Here is a 13,155-nt window from a genome sequence, read left to right as displayed (position 1 = left end):
GGAAATGGTCAAGAAATGAACACGACATGACTCCAGGGTATTACTTGTTAAGTTGACAAATCTTCCTTGGCATTTTGGCTTCAACAGGAAAGTAAGGAGAGCAACAGGATGTGGCCGGTCATTGAACTAGAAGACTTTCAACAAAGCATTCCTCTGGAACAGGCCTAGGAGTTCCACGTAAGAACAAGTGTAGCTGCTTAAGAGGAGACAGGCAGCAGCAAGCTGAGTGTGAAGGAAGGACGCACTGGTTGAATTATTCTCTCTGACACGTCCGACACCACTGGAGGCCTTACAAAACAACTGTATTTTTTTACATGCGTTAGATTATTTAAAAAAAAAAGCACCATAATTACTGGATGATTTGTCTCTNTGAAAATCCTACTCTGTCTCTCTTTGGAGTTTCCAATGACAGACATTTGTCAGGTTGATCAAGCTGGAAATCAGGCAGATCTATGCCACTTTTTCCACATTTTGTCTGATGTATTAAGGAGAAAAAATTAAAGGCTGCAAAAACGCCAATTAATGAGCTAAACCGCTAAGGTTAGACAACACAACTGTGAAAACTATACAAAAAGAAGAGCTGCATTACCTTGGCTACTATGTGTGCTTTTACTGACAGTGCAGACACAGCAGAGAGGTGTAAAGTCTAACATATGATCTGTTCTAAGTGGTTTCACAAAAACCACTTGTATGTTTTTAAACTGAAAATTTCAACCAATGGCTTTTGCGACATAGTTAGCACTATGTTTAGACTTTTAGGGGAAATTTGGAGAAACACTCCCACCTTTCACAAGTGACCTCTTTGACAGAAATAAGATTACTGGAGAAGACTGCTTTACTGTAAACAGCTCAGTGCGTAGCATGTTACAGCACCAACACCACATATGCTAGATAAAGTGACTGTTTGTTCACCACATCAATACAACCCAAATTTAGCTTTACTGAATTCAGGGCGGACAGAAAAAAAAAAAAAAACATTTGGCAGCATTAAATCATACAATCCTCTGTCAGCGTTTTCAATTGTGTCTGCATGTTGCATCAGACTAAAGGAGATACAATTACTCAGCTCAGTTCCCAAAAAACATATTTTTGCACAGCAGTACACATTGGTGCAATGAGGCCAATGCAGTGCAATTTATTTTTGCTTTTAGTCTGTAGTTTTTTGTTTTATGCCTACAGACAGCTAAAGCCAGTTACATAGCTTCATTTCTTTCTGCGAAAAGCCTGAACTCAATAGTAAGATGTTTCTCAAAACATCATTGGCTAATTAGTGTTTACACTTTAAACACCCATGTGCATTCAGATGTATGTATAAAACAATTCAGTTTTGTTTTTTAAAACAGCACCTCATTTTAGATTCTTCCAAATAGAATGGAGAAATTAATATCATGATCCGGAACACTATTATATTGCTAGTTTGCTTAGTACATTTTCTAAGCAAATACCTGGTTAAAAACAGATTAGAAAAAAAAAAGTTCTTTAAAGTAAGTGAAATTACATTTTGATTTCTATGCCTAATAAGTATCCAGATGAATACACAATCTTTACAAAAAAGTAAAAAGAATAAATGTTGATTTATTTATGCCAAGCAAAACAGCATTATTGTGTAAATTAGAGATATCAATAGTCTACATTGATGCTTTAATCACTTCTAAAAAGCAGAACAGGAAAACTCTGGTCAGCATTGCTCAATATTGTGGTCAGCTTTCATTGCAAATAAATCGCTTGTAGTCTGACCCTTCACCTATTTGTAATGCGAGAGCCTACAAATAGAAACTCATGTTGTCATAGATCACATAATAAGTGATATTCAAACCCCTCTTGCATGTTGAGATGAATTATGTTGGTCAATCAGTGAGTCTGTAAGTTCAAAAGTCTAGCTTTATTCTAAGAAATAAAAAAAGTTGCATGTAATATAGCAAGCTAAAGTCTTTGTTTATAATGTGAGATTATGAATATGTCACTTGTTTCTTACAGTCTTTTTCCATTTTTTGTCTCCAATCAACAAACTGTACCCAACCTGACCTTTAGGAAATAGATTCTCTGGCCATTGCTCTTAGTATGATTGGAAAGTTTGCTGTGGCGATTGCCTTTGGCCTCATCTACCTGTACACCTGTGAGCTTTACCCTACTGTCATCAGGTGAGGAAAAAAAAAACAAAACAAAAAACAAATTCTAACATACACAAAACATATGACAATATATGGCTTCCTTTTACAGCTATTTCCTCATAGAAACACCTTGCAAATTTAGGAAAGATCTCTTATTCAGGTTCCATAACTCTACGAAAATTGCTGCAATCAATGATGCTCATACATTTTTGCTGGCGGTCAATAAGGATGGCACCAATGGCAATGCTGTTGTCTTGATTTGGTCCTTCTGGAATGAGTTAAATATTTTAATCCATTGTGCGTGGATGCTCCCTCTGCAGGACCCTGGCAGTAGGAAGTGGCAGCATGATGTGTCGTGTTGGCAGTATTGTGGCTCCTTTCTGTGTTTACCTGGTTGATGTCTGGGTCTATCTACCTCAGGTATGACCTTTTCTTTTTTCTTTTTCTTTTTTTTTTTTTGCAAGCACTTTAGACAAAGTCAGAATGCTTAACATTCTAGCAAAAGAGTTTTGTTTCCTTTTTCATTTACATCTTTTTGCACCAAATCCAAGTGACTATTACAGATTCCACAAGGATGCATATGTCTTTAGTTAACTCCATTGACATAATTAGGAAACATCAAGAAGGCAGAACCGTTTTTAAAAACCTGTTTGCCTTTATCTGTTAATAAAACCAAATGTTGCTTTCACAGAGCTCAGCATGCTGTTAAGGAAATTTGTTAGCAGGTGTTGTTGAAATGTAATTAAAATGCATCATAGTCTGTGTCCCTCTTGTCACAATAATCTCATTTTATATGCTTTTTCAACAAAAGATATACTTTTACCATCTTTTTTTCAGCTCATTGTAGGAATCCTGGCATTCGCAATTGGAGTGCTTACTTTGCTCTTACCCGAAACCTTGGGCGAACCTCTCCCCACCACTTTGGAAGAGGCTGAATCTCTTGGAAGCAACCCCAGAAAGAAGAATTCAAGCCCTGGCAACAAAGATGCCGGGGATGGGATGGAGCTAAACCAACATGAAGCTAAGGCCTGAGATTTCACGCTGCTGGGAAACCAGGCCACAGGAGGAAAAGAACTGAAGAATGAGAGACAAACAAGCCGTCACTGGTTTACTGTACTGGTGGAAAAAAAAAAAAAAAAAGCTTTCATCAAATCATTGGAGCTAAGGTTTGTTTTTTGTGGACATTTTTGTTTGACCAACAATTCAGTACAAAATGGGGCCCTGAGGACTTTACAACTCAACGTCTTCTGCTTAAATACTGGGTCAATGTTTGATCAATGAAACAGTGTGGATGTGTGAATTTTAAGTACATATTCTGAGACCACAGGAAAACGAATAATACTTAAAGGGTCAGAACAATTTTAGTATTATTTTTGTACTTGACGCTGATTTTTAAAGACTACAATGGTTGGACGGATAGAGATGCCTGCAGAATTACATTTATTGTAATTATTTAAGTTAAAACAAAATGGACTAATTGCTGTACAAGTAAGTTATTTGAGATATAGTTTAGCCTGTTTGCACTGTGGAATGTATCATAATAGGAAAAGTGCCTTTTTTTTTAAACTAATTAATCTCAGGGCATTCAGACTACTGTGAACAATTTAAAAGTATTACAGTTTAACATCAGTTTGACTCATTACTTCCTTGGCCTTGATCCCTCCGACAGGTTTACGAGTTGTACATGTGGGTATGTTTTCTAGTTTAATCTGTTGTTGAGAACTTTGGTTCAGTTTTTCTCATGCTGGTATTTCTGTTTGCAATCTGTATGCCTGACATACTCAAGGATATGCACATCATTACTGTGTTCAGGAGCCAGGATATAATCTCCAGATGTTTGGACCAAATCCAGGAACAAACTGCCGTGTTGAGGTGATGTATGGCTTCCTATAGCCATACAGAGCATTAGGGAGGTAAATTATGAAATTGAAGCATTGGTGCTCAGAAGTCAGATCTACAAACATCACAAATGGCTTCATTGCCATTGTTTTTATCGTAAAAGAGAAATACACCAAGGATATATTCCTCCTCATGCCTGTCGTCGATTTGTTGTTCAATTTTATTTATGTTTCTGCTTTGGGGAACATATTTTACAATGGTATCGAGAAGAGAAAAATAAATCTAAATAAAGACTGTTTTGTAAATACCACATCCACAGCTTATTTCAATGTCTTCTGCTAGAACAAAAAAGAAGTAAAGAGACACAGCTATTTGGTGAAATAATTAGTTTATGCTCTTTTGTTATCATCTCACCTACTGTGTTTCCTGCTTGTTGCAGCAGACGAAGTTCAACTGCAGCAGTAGCGGAAAGGTCACTCTCTCTGCACCACCTTTCACATGAAGTAAATCTTTGTATTCAGCCTCCGAGTGGAAAACTGCACATGGATCACCTGAAAAGTCCGTACCAGTGCTTACATTTGTGTGGATGGAAAAATTTAAAGACGTCTGCTACAGTTGGGGCTTAAATGCTAACCGCTCCTTCTGTCCACTGATGGAAATTAACGCAGCATACAGAAATTACACTGTACTGGAACAGGAAACGGAAAAAGCATAAAAACAAGAAAATGTTAAATTCCACTAGCCACGCGCATTCCTTATTACTGCCGGTTCTGTGGAATCAGGAAATCGCCAAAAAAAGAACCTGACGGACAACATGAAACAGGCAAAAAATATCTTCAACAGCAACACATCATTCCCTGATCTAAATAAACTGAAGAACAGTGGGTTGGGACAACACTTTTCTTTCTCCCCTTTAAGGCCTATCCCATCAAGCAAGCTGTTTCAATCTTTTATATCAGACTCCATATTCAGACTGTGGCAGAAATTGTGTGCCTTTTCATTAACAGCTTTGGATCTTTCTCTCAAATCTGATAATTTTTTTTTTAATCTTCACAGCATTTTACAGGTTCAACACTTTTTTTTTTCTTTTACACTCGATCTGACTCATAGAACAGTATTATCTGTTTACACATTAAACTCACAGTCATAAAAGGTCCCTTCATAAAGTCTAAAGCATCGGTATAAAAGGATGTCTACTAAAAAAAAAAAAAGATGTTTTAAGAAAGAAAATAACAGGAAGTGGCATTATGGTATAAGTTCTTCCTTCTTTGTGGAAAAGAGACCTGTATAGATCTTTGGTAAAATGAGATAAGGCGGAGCAATCAGAGCAGGATAGCCACAACAAAAAAATATCATGTTTGCAAAAATATATCCTTAGCAGAAAAAAAAAAAAGAGCTGCAAATTCAAAGGACATTTATCTCAAAGGCCTTAAATGATGAAACACATTTATTACGAACCAGTTTTCCCCTGTAGACACATTGAAATGGCATGTATGGTCTCATCACTTTGAGAGACATGATACACACTAAACACTGTTTTCCTTCCTGAGAATTTTATCTTGAATGCAAATGATTACAAAATAATAAATTAAATCGATATGAAATAAAACACTTAAAACATAAATGCAACAATACCAAGAGGACAGGTGATGGGAGTTATGAGGAGTAGGTTAAGTCTGTAGTTGACATGTTAGCTTATGGCTATGTGGATTTTATACTACTTCTACCAGTAGCTATTGCAAAATGATAAAAAAAAAATAAAAATAAAAAAAAGTTACTGTGAGCTGACTTAAACAGATAACTCAAGTTCAGATTTTTTATTTTTATTTTTTTAATGTGGCTCTTTTCAAAGATCCTAAGCAGTTAACAGCCTTTGGTGGGTGTCTTTATTTACTATAAACAAAATAGTTAGTATAAGAGCTGAAGCACCAATAATATTTACCTGTGTGAAACATCTGTCACAACCTTATAGAAAAATAAAGTTTGCAAATCAGACATTTTAATTGATTTGCATTACATTTTCTTTCATGCATGTTGTCTGGAAATGTGACCATCTCTGATCTAAGTACTTGTTTGATACAGGAACATTATTGGTGATGCAACATCTCTGAGCTTCATTAAATCGACTCCTCTGTAAATAACAAAAGCCAAGCAAACCTAATGAAAGTTGAAGGTTTCTCAGGTGATCTAAAAATTCAGTTGAGATTTCAGTTGCCGTAAAATCCTTTGGTGCCTGACCAGTTCTGCTTAGCCATTAGCCTTTGCCTGTAGTAACAGGAAATCCAGAAAACTCTAAATGAAGATAAATAGAGAGTTTTTACCGTGGGTGAGATATTAACTGCTTATAATCTTTTAAAGAACGACACTTTAAGAATTCAGTACTCTCTAAAACACAAAAGAGCACACAAACACTTCCATGCCTTGCAAGCAAATATCATTCACCACTACATAACCGAGACAAAATAAAAGGCAAAATGTTATCCAGTTTTGATCAAATCCCTCATTTTGCTGCAGATGTTCACAAAGCATTATTTCACAAAAAAAAAAAAAAAAAAAAAAAAAAACCCTGCAGGATATTTATACAGATTTTAAAAAAGCATCACAGCAGAACACTGTTATTTGGTTATCTCTGATTTCTTTTCACCTTTGGATTACAAATGAGGCTCCCTAATGCTTTTAGCATGCGACTCAAACCGCTGACATACTGCCAAAGAATTGTATTTCCCAAATAACAAAACTACTCTAAATTACTCTGTTGGCGAGGTCAAACTCAGTCATTCATGTACATCTAGGTGGAATTCTCTGAATTCATAATAGATGTGTATGGTTTAACCCTCATTCATACCTTGTAACATTTGACAATTCCTTAAAATGTTATAAACATCTTATAACAACTGACTTAACTTAATGCAACTGTTACCAACTGTGATCCCAAAGCTTCCTGTCTCACAGTTACTGGAAATCCTAATGAGATTTGGCACTTATAACAGTCCTGGACAGCTAATATAGATACATTACTTTTGGCACTCCCTCCCCACCCTCCAAGTCATTTTTTTTAATTAAATCAGCACTTTTATAAAATAAAAGTCTGATTGGAAATGTCTCTGAAGTCCTCTTCAACATTTAGTGTATATCCCAACACATTAAATTGTCCGCTAATCTCTCCTGGAGATTATAGCATTTGAGATCATAAAATCCTCATAACAAGCTCCAGTAAAACCGATCATGGAATAATTTGAGCCTGTAGTTATTCCCATCTGTCCTTGTCCAGTTTTTAAATAGATAATTTTTGTTTCTTTCGGTTGCTTAAGTCCAAAGTGCTGGGCCTTTCATAATAAGAGCTTGAAGACGGAAAAACCGAACTCTCCAAAGTAAAGGTGCCAACATCCAAAAGATGGCACATGCTGCCACTATTCCTCTGGCTGCCTCCTGCTTTTCCTTAGCCAGTTTTAGTCGACTCTATTGTTTGGCTTTATCCACTGTTTACACAGTCCTCAGGGATGAACCAGCCAGCTGTTGGCATCCTCCAGGTCCGAGTCTAGCTCCTCATCTTCATCTAAAGGTTCAGGTGTTCGAAGGGCCAGCTCGCGCAAGAAATCAGGCGGGTAGACAGGCGGGCGAGAGGTGGATCTCAGGCCAATTTTCTTCTTCATAAGGTGAAACTGATCACGGATGAAGTCGTAGAACTCGTACTCGTAGCGCATGCGGTGATACAACACCTGCAGGGCCTCCAGAGTAGGCGTATGTTTTCTGACCGTGCCAGTCAGGTTTCCCATTTTTCGATATTCTTTGATAGGGAAAAGGGTAAAAAAAAAAAAGGGAAAAAAAGTCAGTTAATACAGTTGATTCATTTAATAAACCACTTGCTAAAACTTTTTTTGTTTACACATATCAAGCTTAATTAGCAAAACAATTGTATTTTTTTTTTTTTTATTTAATAAGGATGCTGAAATGGCTAATTTCATCAGATTTTTGATGAATGAATGAAATTACCATGCCTGGATGCTGATGTTGGTGTAAAGTGAAGCAGGACTCAACAGTCCATTGTTTTCAGCAGGAAATTATTATTATTTTTTATATTTTTATATCTGTCGTGAACATCATTTAGGAAAGAATGGCGTGAGCATATGCACTTTCCTCCAAGGTCCTCTACTCAGGAAACATGGGTAAGCTTCCTGAAACTAAACAGTCACATATGACTCCAGTATGTATTTTACTCACTTCCCATACACCTAATTTTGTTGCACTTTGCCTCTAGTCTTATTTTAAGAATAACAAACATCATGACATTTATCAGTTTGCACCAACCTGGACTCTTATAAATGTCAAGTACTCCAGAAAAGTAATGGGGTAAGAGTCTCTCCAGCATAAGCAGAACATCCTCCAGCTCCTCCAAGATGCCCACAAGGAGGTAGTTCTCCAACACATTCTGCTTGGCCCTCTCCAAAGCCCACACCCCAGGCTCTCTGTGAGACATCCGAGTAGTAAAAGTGAGCAGTCAAATATATTTATGTCGAACGAATTGAAGTGAAAGATTCCCAAAGCTGTAAATCTACCTGCACTTAGGGTGTTGTCCACAGAAATAGGGGATGATGTAGAAAACTCGAGGATTGGAGCACTCAGGGTAATTCTCTAGAATGCACACATTTATATCCTGAAAGTAGGCAAACACAATAACGTTAGTTTTGAAGCTCTTATTTCTACGTTTTTTGTTTTTTTTTTTCTTTTTTTTGTTGTTGTTGCCGGCTTTATCCACTAGATGGAGTGCTTCGCTTTGGTAAAACCCAGCCAGCCTCACAATGGTGAGCCAAAGCGCTTTACAAAACATCATTATGTGCAAGAAGATAAAGTCAGCCCTTCAGCTACTATCAGTAACAACAAAAAATCAGTAGAACACACAAAGAGATTTCACAGTTTAGATGTCGGACGCGTGGCAAGCAGGGAGAGTCGTGGCTTTTCTACCTGAATTTGGACATTATTAAAAAATGACACGGGGAAACACAAACAAATATTAAAAACACACATGCAGCAGTGAAGCAGGCCAGCCGCTGAATGCTGTGGAACCTGGAGTCAAATCCATGTCAAGTGACGTAAGTATTGAAACAAGTATGGAAACAAGTCTTGAGAAACAAAACACTCTAGGAAGCTTTGCTTGGCAGGATATCCCAAAAGAACTCATGCTCATGCTTCAGACACAGAACAAAGGTTGGTAACAGACTTATTCTATCAAAATAGATACAACTGTAAACATGTCCTCAAAGCTGGTCCTTTTAATCACCACTTTGGAATAATTTCTAATAGCAGAGCTCAACTGAGTCATTTATCGAAATCAGCACCGAGAATGACGTAGATGCTGAGAATCTATGTCACTTAGCTGAGGACTTAGCTGAGTAGACAGAACCAGAACTCTGGCCTTTCCCAAATGATTCCAGCTGCTGATGAGGGAATGATGTAAAAGACCTACGGATGAACAGGCTTTGTTTTGGAGAGTTTGGTTTCTATGAGAGCTAGTGAGTGGCATTTAAGAAATATAAAACGTGATTAATTGCCTTAAGCCAAAAAAAAAAGAAAAAAAAAGCACTACCACATAAAAATCACTGGCCTGGAAAACATACGAAGAAGCAAAAAAATAAATAAATAAATAAAAATAAATAAATAAATAAATTAGTTGATCTTCTTTAGGTTTTATACGACTGATAAAAAAAAAGTAAGATAAAACCATATGAGCGAAATTGTCCAACAAAGATCTAGATACATCATTTTATAGACCAGTTTATTTCTGATTCAGCAATGAGCTGTCGGGGTTTTGTGAACTTTGTGACAGACTATTCTTAGTAAGGTGCACAGGAACTAAGACTTCCTGGTTACCAATGAAGTAAGTAAGGGGGAAACTCTTCATTGAAATTACAACAAAAGCCCAGAAGACCTCTAAGAAAGAGTTCAACACTGGAGCACTGGGCTATTCAGGTCATGTTTGCACTAATAACAAGTTGGCTGTTGTTTCAATTTTAACACCACCCTGGATTTGGGACATCCTCATGCAATCTCAAACAGCAATTCAAGGTCCTGATAAATCATTTTTTTAAAAATGTGTATTTAACTCAAGCAGCCTTTTTTTTTATTGCATTATGAACTTTTTGAAGTCATTGTGCGATTTCAGGAACACAACGTGAATCAAACTTGTAATATCACCAATGTTTCTTTTTTTGATCATTTATTTTTGGACACAAATAAGGAGTAGAACTTCTCTTAGTTCCCTATTTAAAAGTGTCTACATTACCTTTAACAATGCAATACCACATTCAAGCTTTGAGGGTATGAATAAACATAAGTTAAAATGCAGTATTTAAAACATGGTTGCAGCAGGCACCAAATGTGTACAGCATAGAAAGGCTTCTTTAGGGATGTAGTAAGCTGAAATGATCTTTGTACCACAAGAGGGCAGTGGAGGAAGCACAGCCTCAGAGGTTTATCTGATCAATCATTGACAACAGCACAAATCTCATGTACATGACTTCATGAAATTCTATCGATGAGGACGTGTGCAAGGCTTTGCTTTTGTCACGGATTTTCATTTGTCAAAGACCCGACTACCCATTATCTAACGTGCCTGTCGCAGCAGTCAGCAGTCACATATAAACAATTTTAATAATATTGAGGACAACTTTTTTTTTTTTCTTTTTTTTTAAATCAAATGCATATAGGCCATAACAGTAATGCAGTAGGATATTTTTAAAAACATAAGTGCAGAATTTGAAGATAACTTTCTTTGATTTCATTCAACACTACCAAGTCAAAGTTCTAATTAACCTCTTAATTGTCACCCCCAAAACACTTGCATGTAAGTCAATGGGTCCATGAGGAAACAAGAGTCCTCATGACAGGTTAGAGGTTTTAAAGTCTTCCAGGGAAATCATTTTACGTCATCTTTTGGACCAAAAAAAAAAAAAAATCTGAAAATATGGAATTTCAGTACCCGATATTAATAAGAAAGCAAATTTTGTGAGTTGGTCACAAATTAGGCAACCGTAGAGACGAGGGAGACAATGTCTTAGTGTTCCCAATGTCAAGGCTTGTTGAGGCAGGATTCATGTTAGTAAAGCCTCTTTCTTTATGGGCGCAATTATTTTTTTCAAGGTTCTTGTAACTGACAGTTTAATTGGAAGCAGATGATTTTTCAGTTAGCGTGGGAATCTCGTGATCAGACGAGTGTCTTTCAACAGTGAGAACTGCCCAGGTCTATTTCATTTATTCTCTGTTGCTTCACAAAGTTTGAGCTCTAGTTTGTGCAGCTGTCTCTAGCGGAGGTGTCACACTGCACAATTCATGAAAAGTTGTATCATTCTAAAGTGTTAGGCCTGTTGCTCTTCTGTAAAATTGCTGACAACAATTTCCCCAAAACGGAGCTTTCGAATATAAAGGGCTTGTTGCTCCATCCCCTGAATAAGACAACCCTGCCTCCACTGATGACTAATAGTTAATGAGCGCAAGCACCGGGGCTGAACTTTGAATATATTGCATGTGCTTAAATCCGTTGCTGCTATTTTGTATGAATAATCGCATGGACCAGCAGAAGTAGGATTCTTCACGTTAGCAAGTTATTGCATAAGCGAAGATCTTTGCACATTTGTAACAGAAACACAGCTACAATCAGCTATTCCCTCTATATTTTATTGTTTTATAAGTTGTTTAATGAGATGAAGCAAACCTAAAGAGAGAACTTGGCAAGTAATCTGAAAAACTCAGATTATTACAGATTATGAATGCCCCGAAAGGACAGATGCTTATCTGAGGTGTATATGTCATGAGGTCAAGTAACTATTACATCACTTTGTAAAGGATAGCTCATGTGTATAAAGAGGGGAGTGTAGACTGAGGGAAAATCCAGTTGGACCACAGGAATGTCTCTGCAACATATGCATAGGGTTCCTTTTGGTCCCTGCAGGCAGACTGACAGTGTTCTTTCATTGACACCTCTGAAATTCGGCCAGGGGGAGGGCAGCGAAGGCTGACACACACCAGCCGGGGGGATACATCTGATACAACTTTAAACTTTGATTGCTGAAATGGCTGGGAAAGAATGCCGATTCTCTGTCAAGAACAATAATCTCCTGGTCGGAATTGATACAGTGCTATGCAAAAGTCTTCCAAACACCTTGAACAACTTCATAATTTGTCACTTTACAAAAAATAAATACATATACTCTACTGCCATTAGAGAACAGGCTCTAACAAGGTTTCCTCTATGATTGCCCTGTATTTAACTCTGTTCATTTTCCCATCATTTCTCACCAGGTTCCTGGTCCCTGCTAAAGAAAATCATATCCACAGCATGCTTCTGGCACCACCATGTTTCACCATGAGCATTGAGGGCTTGAGATGATTTCATGCGTTAGTTTTCTTTAACGCCTTGCACCTTGTCTGCAAGTCAAAATCTACATTTTTGTCTCTGACCACAGCTCCTTCTTCCACAAGTTAGTTATTAGTCCCTAATATGACTTGTCGCAAACTCCAAATGGGACTTTGAAAGAACAGGTAACTTTGTATAACAACACAGCTTCCTATTCCCCCTAAACTGTAGGAAGGGGCCCCTGTAGTCTGCATACTTTAATAACTCAACTCACATGGCCTCACTCCAGGGAAAACAGTGCAACACTTAATTACATCCAGTCTGACTCAAGCCAGGCCGACGTTTACTGCCGCTCTCGTTAGCCTTTTGAGGATGACCCTTCTTATAGTCTCGGACTCTGACATGAATGTATGATCAGGCTGGCATAATAATTAGATAGGTTGAAAATTGTAATTGCCAATTATGATTAGATAAAAATAAATATACATAATATCAAAGGAAGTGTCAAAACTCATTAAAAAAAACATAATGATTTTTTTTTTTCTGTAAACCAGCTGTCCTGGTGTAGATGAGGTCTGTAATTAAAATGCATGCCTTGCTTTGTTATGATTTGATATAAAGGCTGACATCAAGTTGTGACTTGAAACTTTTTTTTAATTAGCTGCTTTTTGTATGCAGCAATTATTTACTCTGTCAATATTTTCTCAGCCTAAGAACATCTGTGCTACGCCTCGCTGCAATTAGGTGGTTGGTGCAAGGCATCCTTTAGTGTTGCCAAGGGTTAGATTCCGAAGATGCTTTTTCTGAGTGGGTTTCATCCTATTTTCCACATTAAATGTGCTTATTTTTATTTTT

At 37.2% G+C, this 13,155-nt stretch overlaps 2 protein-coding genes across 2 annotated transcripts in view; one reads left to right on the top strand and one right to left on the bottom strand.

Moving 5' to 3' along the window:
• The first annotated feature begins 2,012 nt into the window (after nt 1–2,012).
• On the top strand, nt 2,013–5,706 carry LOC103135064 (solute carrier family 22 member 16-like). The gene is made up of 3 exons (XM_016669633.1): nt 2,013–2,141; nt 2,432–2,531; nt 2,949–5,706. The coding sequence occupies exons 1-3, from the start codon at nt 2,062–2,064 to the stop codon at nt 3,141–3,143; spliced, it is 375 nt and encodes a 124-aa protein (XP_016525119.1). The 5' UTR covers nt 2,013–2,061; the 3' UTR covers nt 3,144–5,706.
• Nucleotides 5,376–13,155, bottom strand: part of usta (uronyl 2-sulfotransferase a) — a 47,952-nt gene continuing 40,172 nt past the window's right edge. Inside the window, exons 6-8 of the mRNA XM_007547650.2 lie at nt 8,507–8,604; nt 8,259–8,416; nt 5,376–7,737 (exon numbers count right to left, since the gene is read on the bottom strand). Of these exons, the coding sequence (XP_007547712.1) occupies nt 7,445–7,737; nt 8,259–8,416; nt 8,507–8,604 (549 nt within the window). The 3' untranslated portion in view covers nt 5,376–7,444. The remainder of the gene's footprint in view (nt 7,738–8,258; nt 8,417–8,506; nt 8,605–13,155) is intronic.

The sequence above is a fragment of the Poecilia formosa genome, unplaced genomic scaffold (genome assembly GCF_000485575.1).
Source record: "Poecilia formosa unplaced genomic scaffold, Poecilia_formosa-5.1.2 Scaffold1, whole genome shotgun sequence".
NCBI classification, from domain to species: Eukaryota; Metazoa; Chordata; class Actinopteri; order Cyprinodontiformes; family Poeciliidae; genus Poecilia; species Poecilia formosa.
This window is presented reverse-complemented; position numbering and strand designations above follow the sequence as displayed.

What these genes read in the sequence shown, in the direction of transcription:
- LOC103135064 (XM_016669633.1), top strand. Translation starts at nt 2,062, where the DNA reads ATGATTGGAAAGTTTGCTGTGGCGATTGCCTTTGGCCTCATCTACCTG. An exon ending in CTTTACCCTACTGTCATCAG is followed by an intron (nt 2,142 to 2,431) that starts GTGAGGAAAAAA and finishes CTCCCTCTGCAG; the next exon opens with GACCCTGGCAGTAGGAAGTG. An exon ending in TCTGGGTCTATCTACCTCAG is followed by an intron (nt 2,532 to 2,948) that starts GTATGACCTTTT and finishes TCTTTTTTTCAG; the next exon opens with CTCATTGTAGGAATCCTGGC.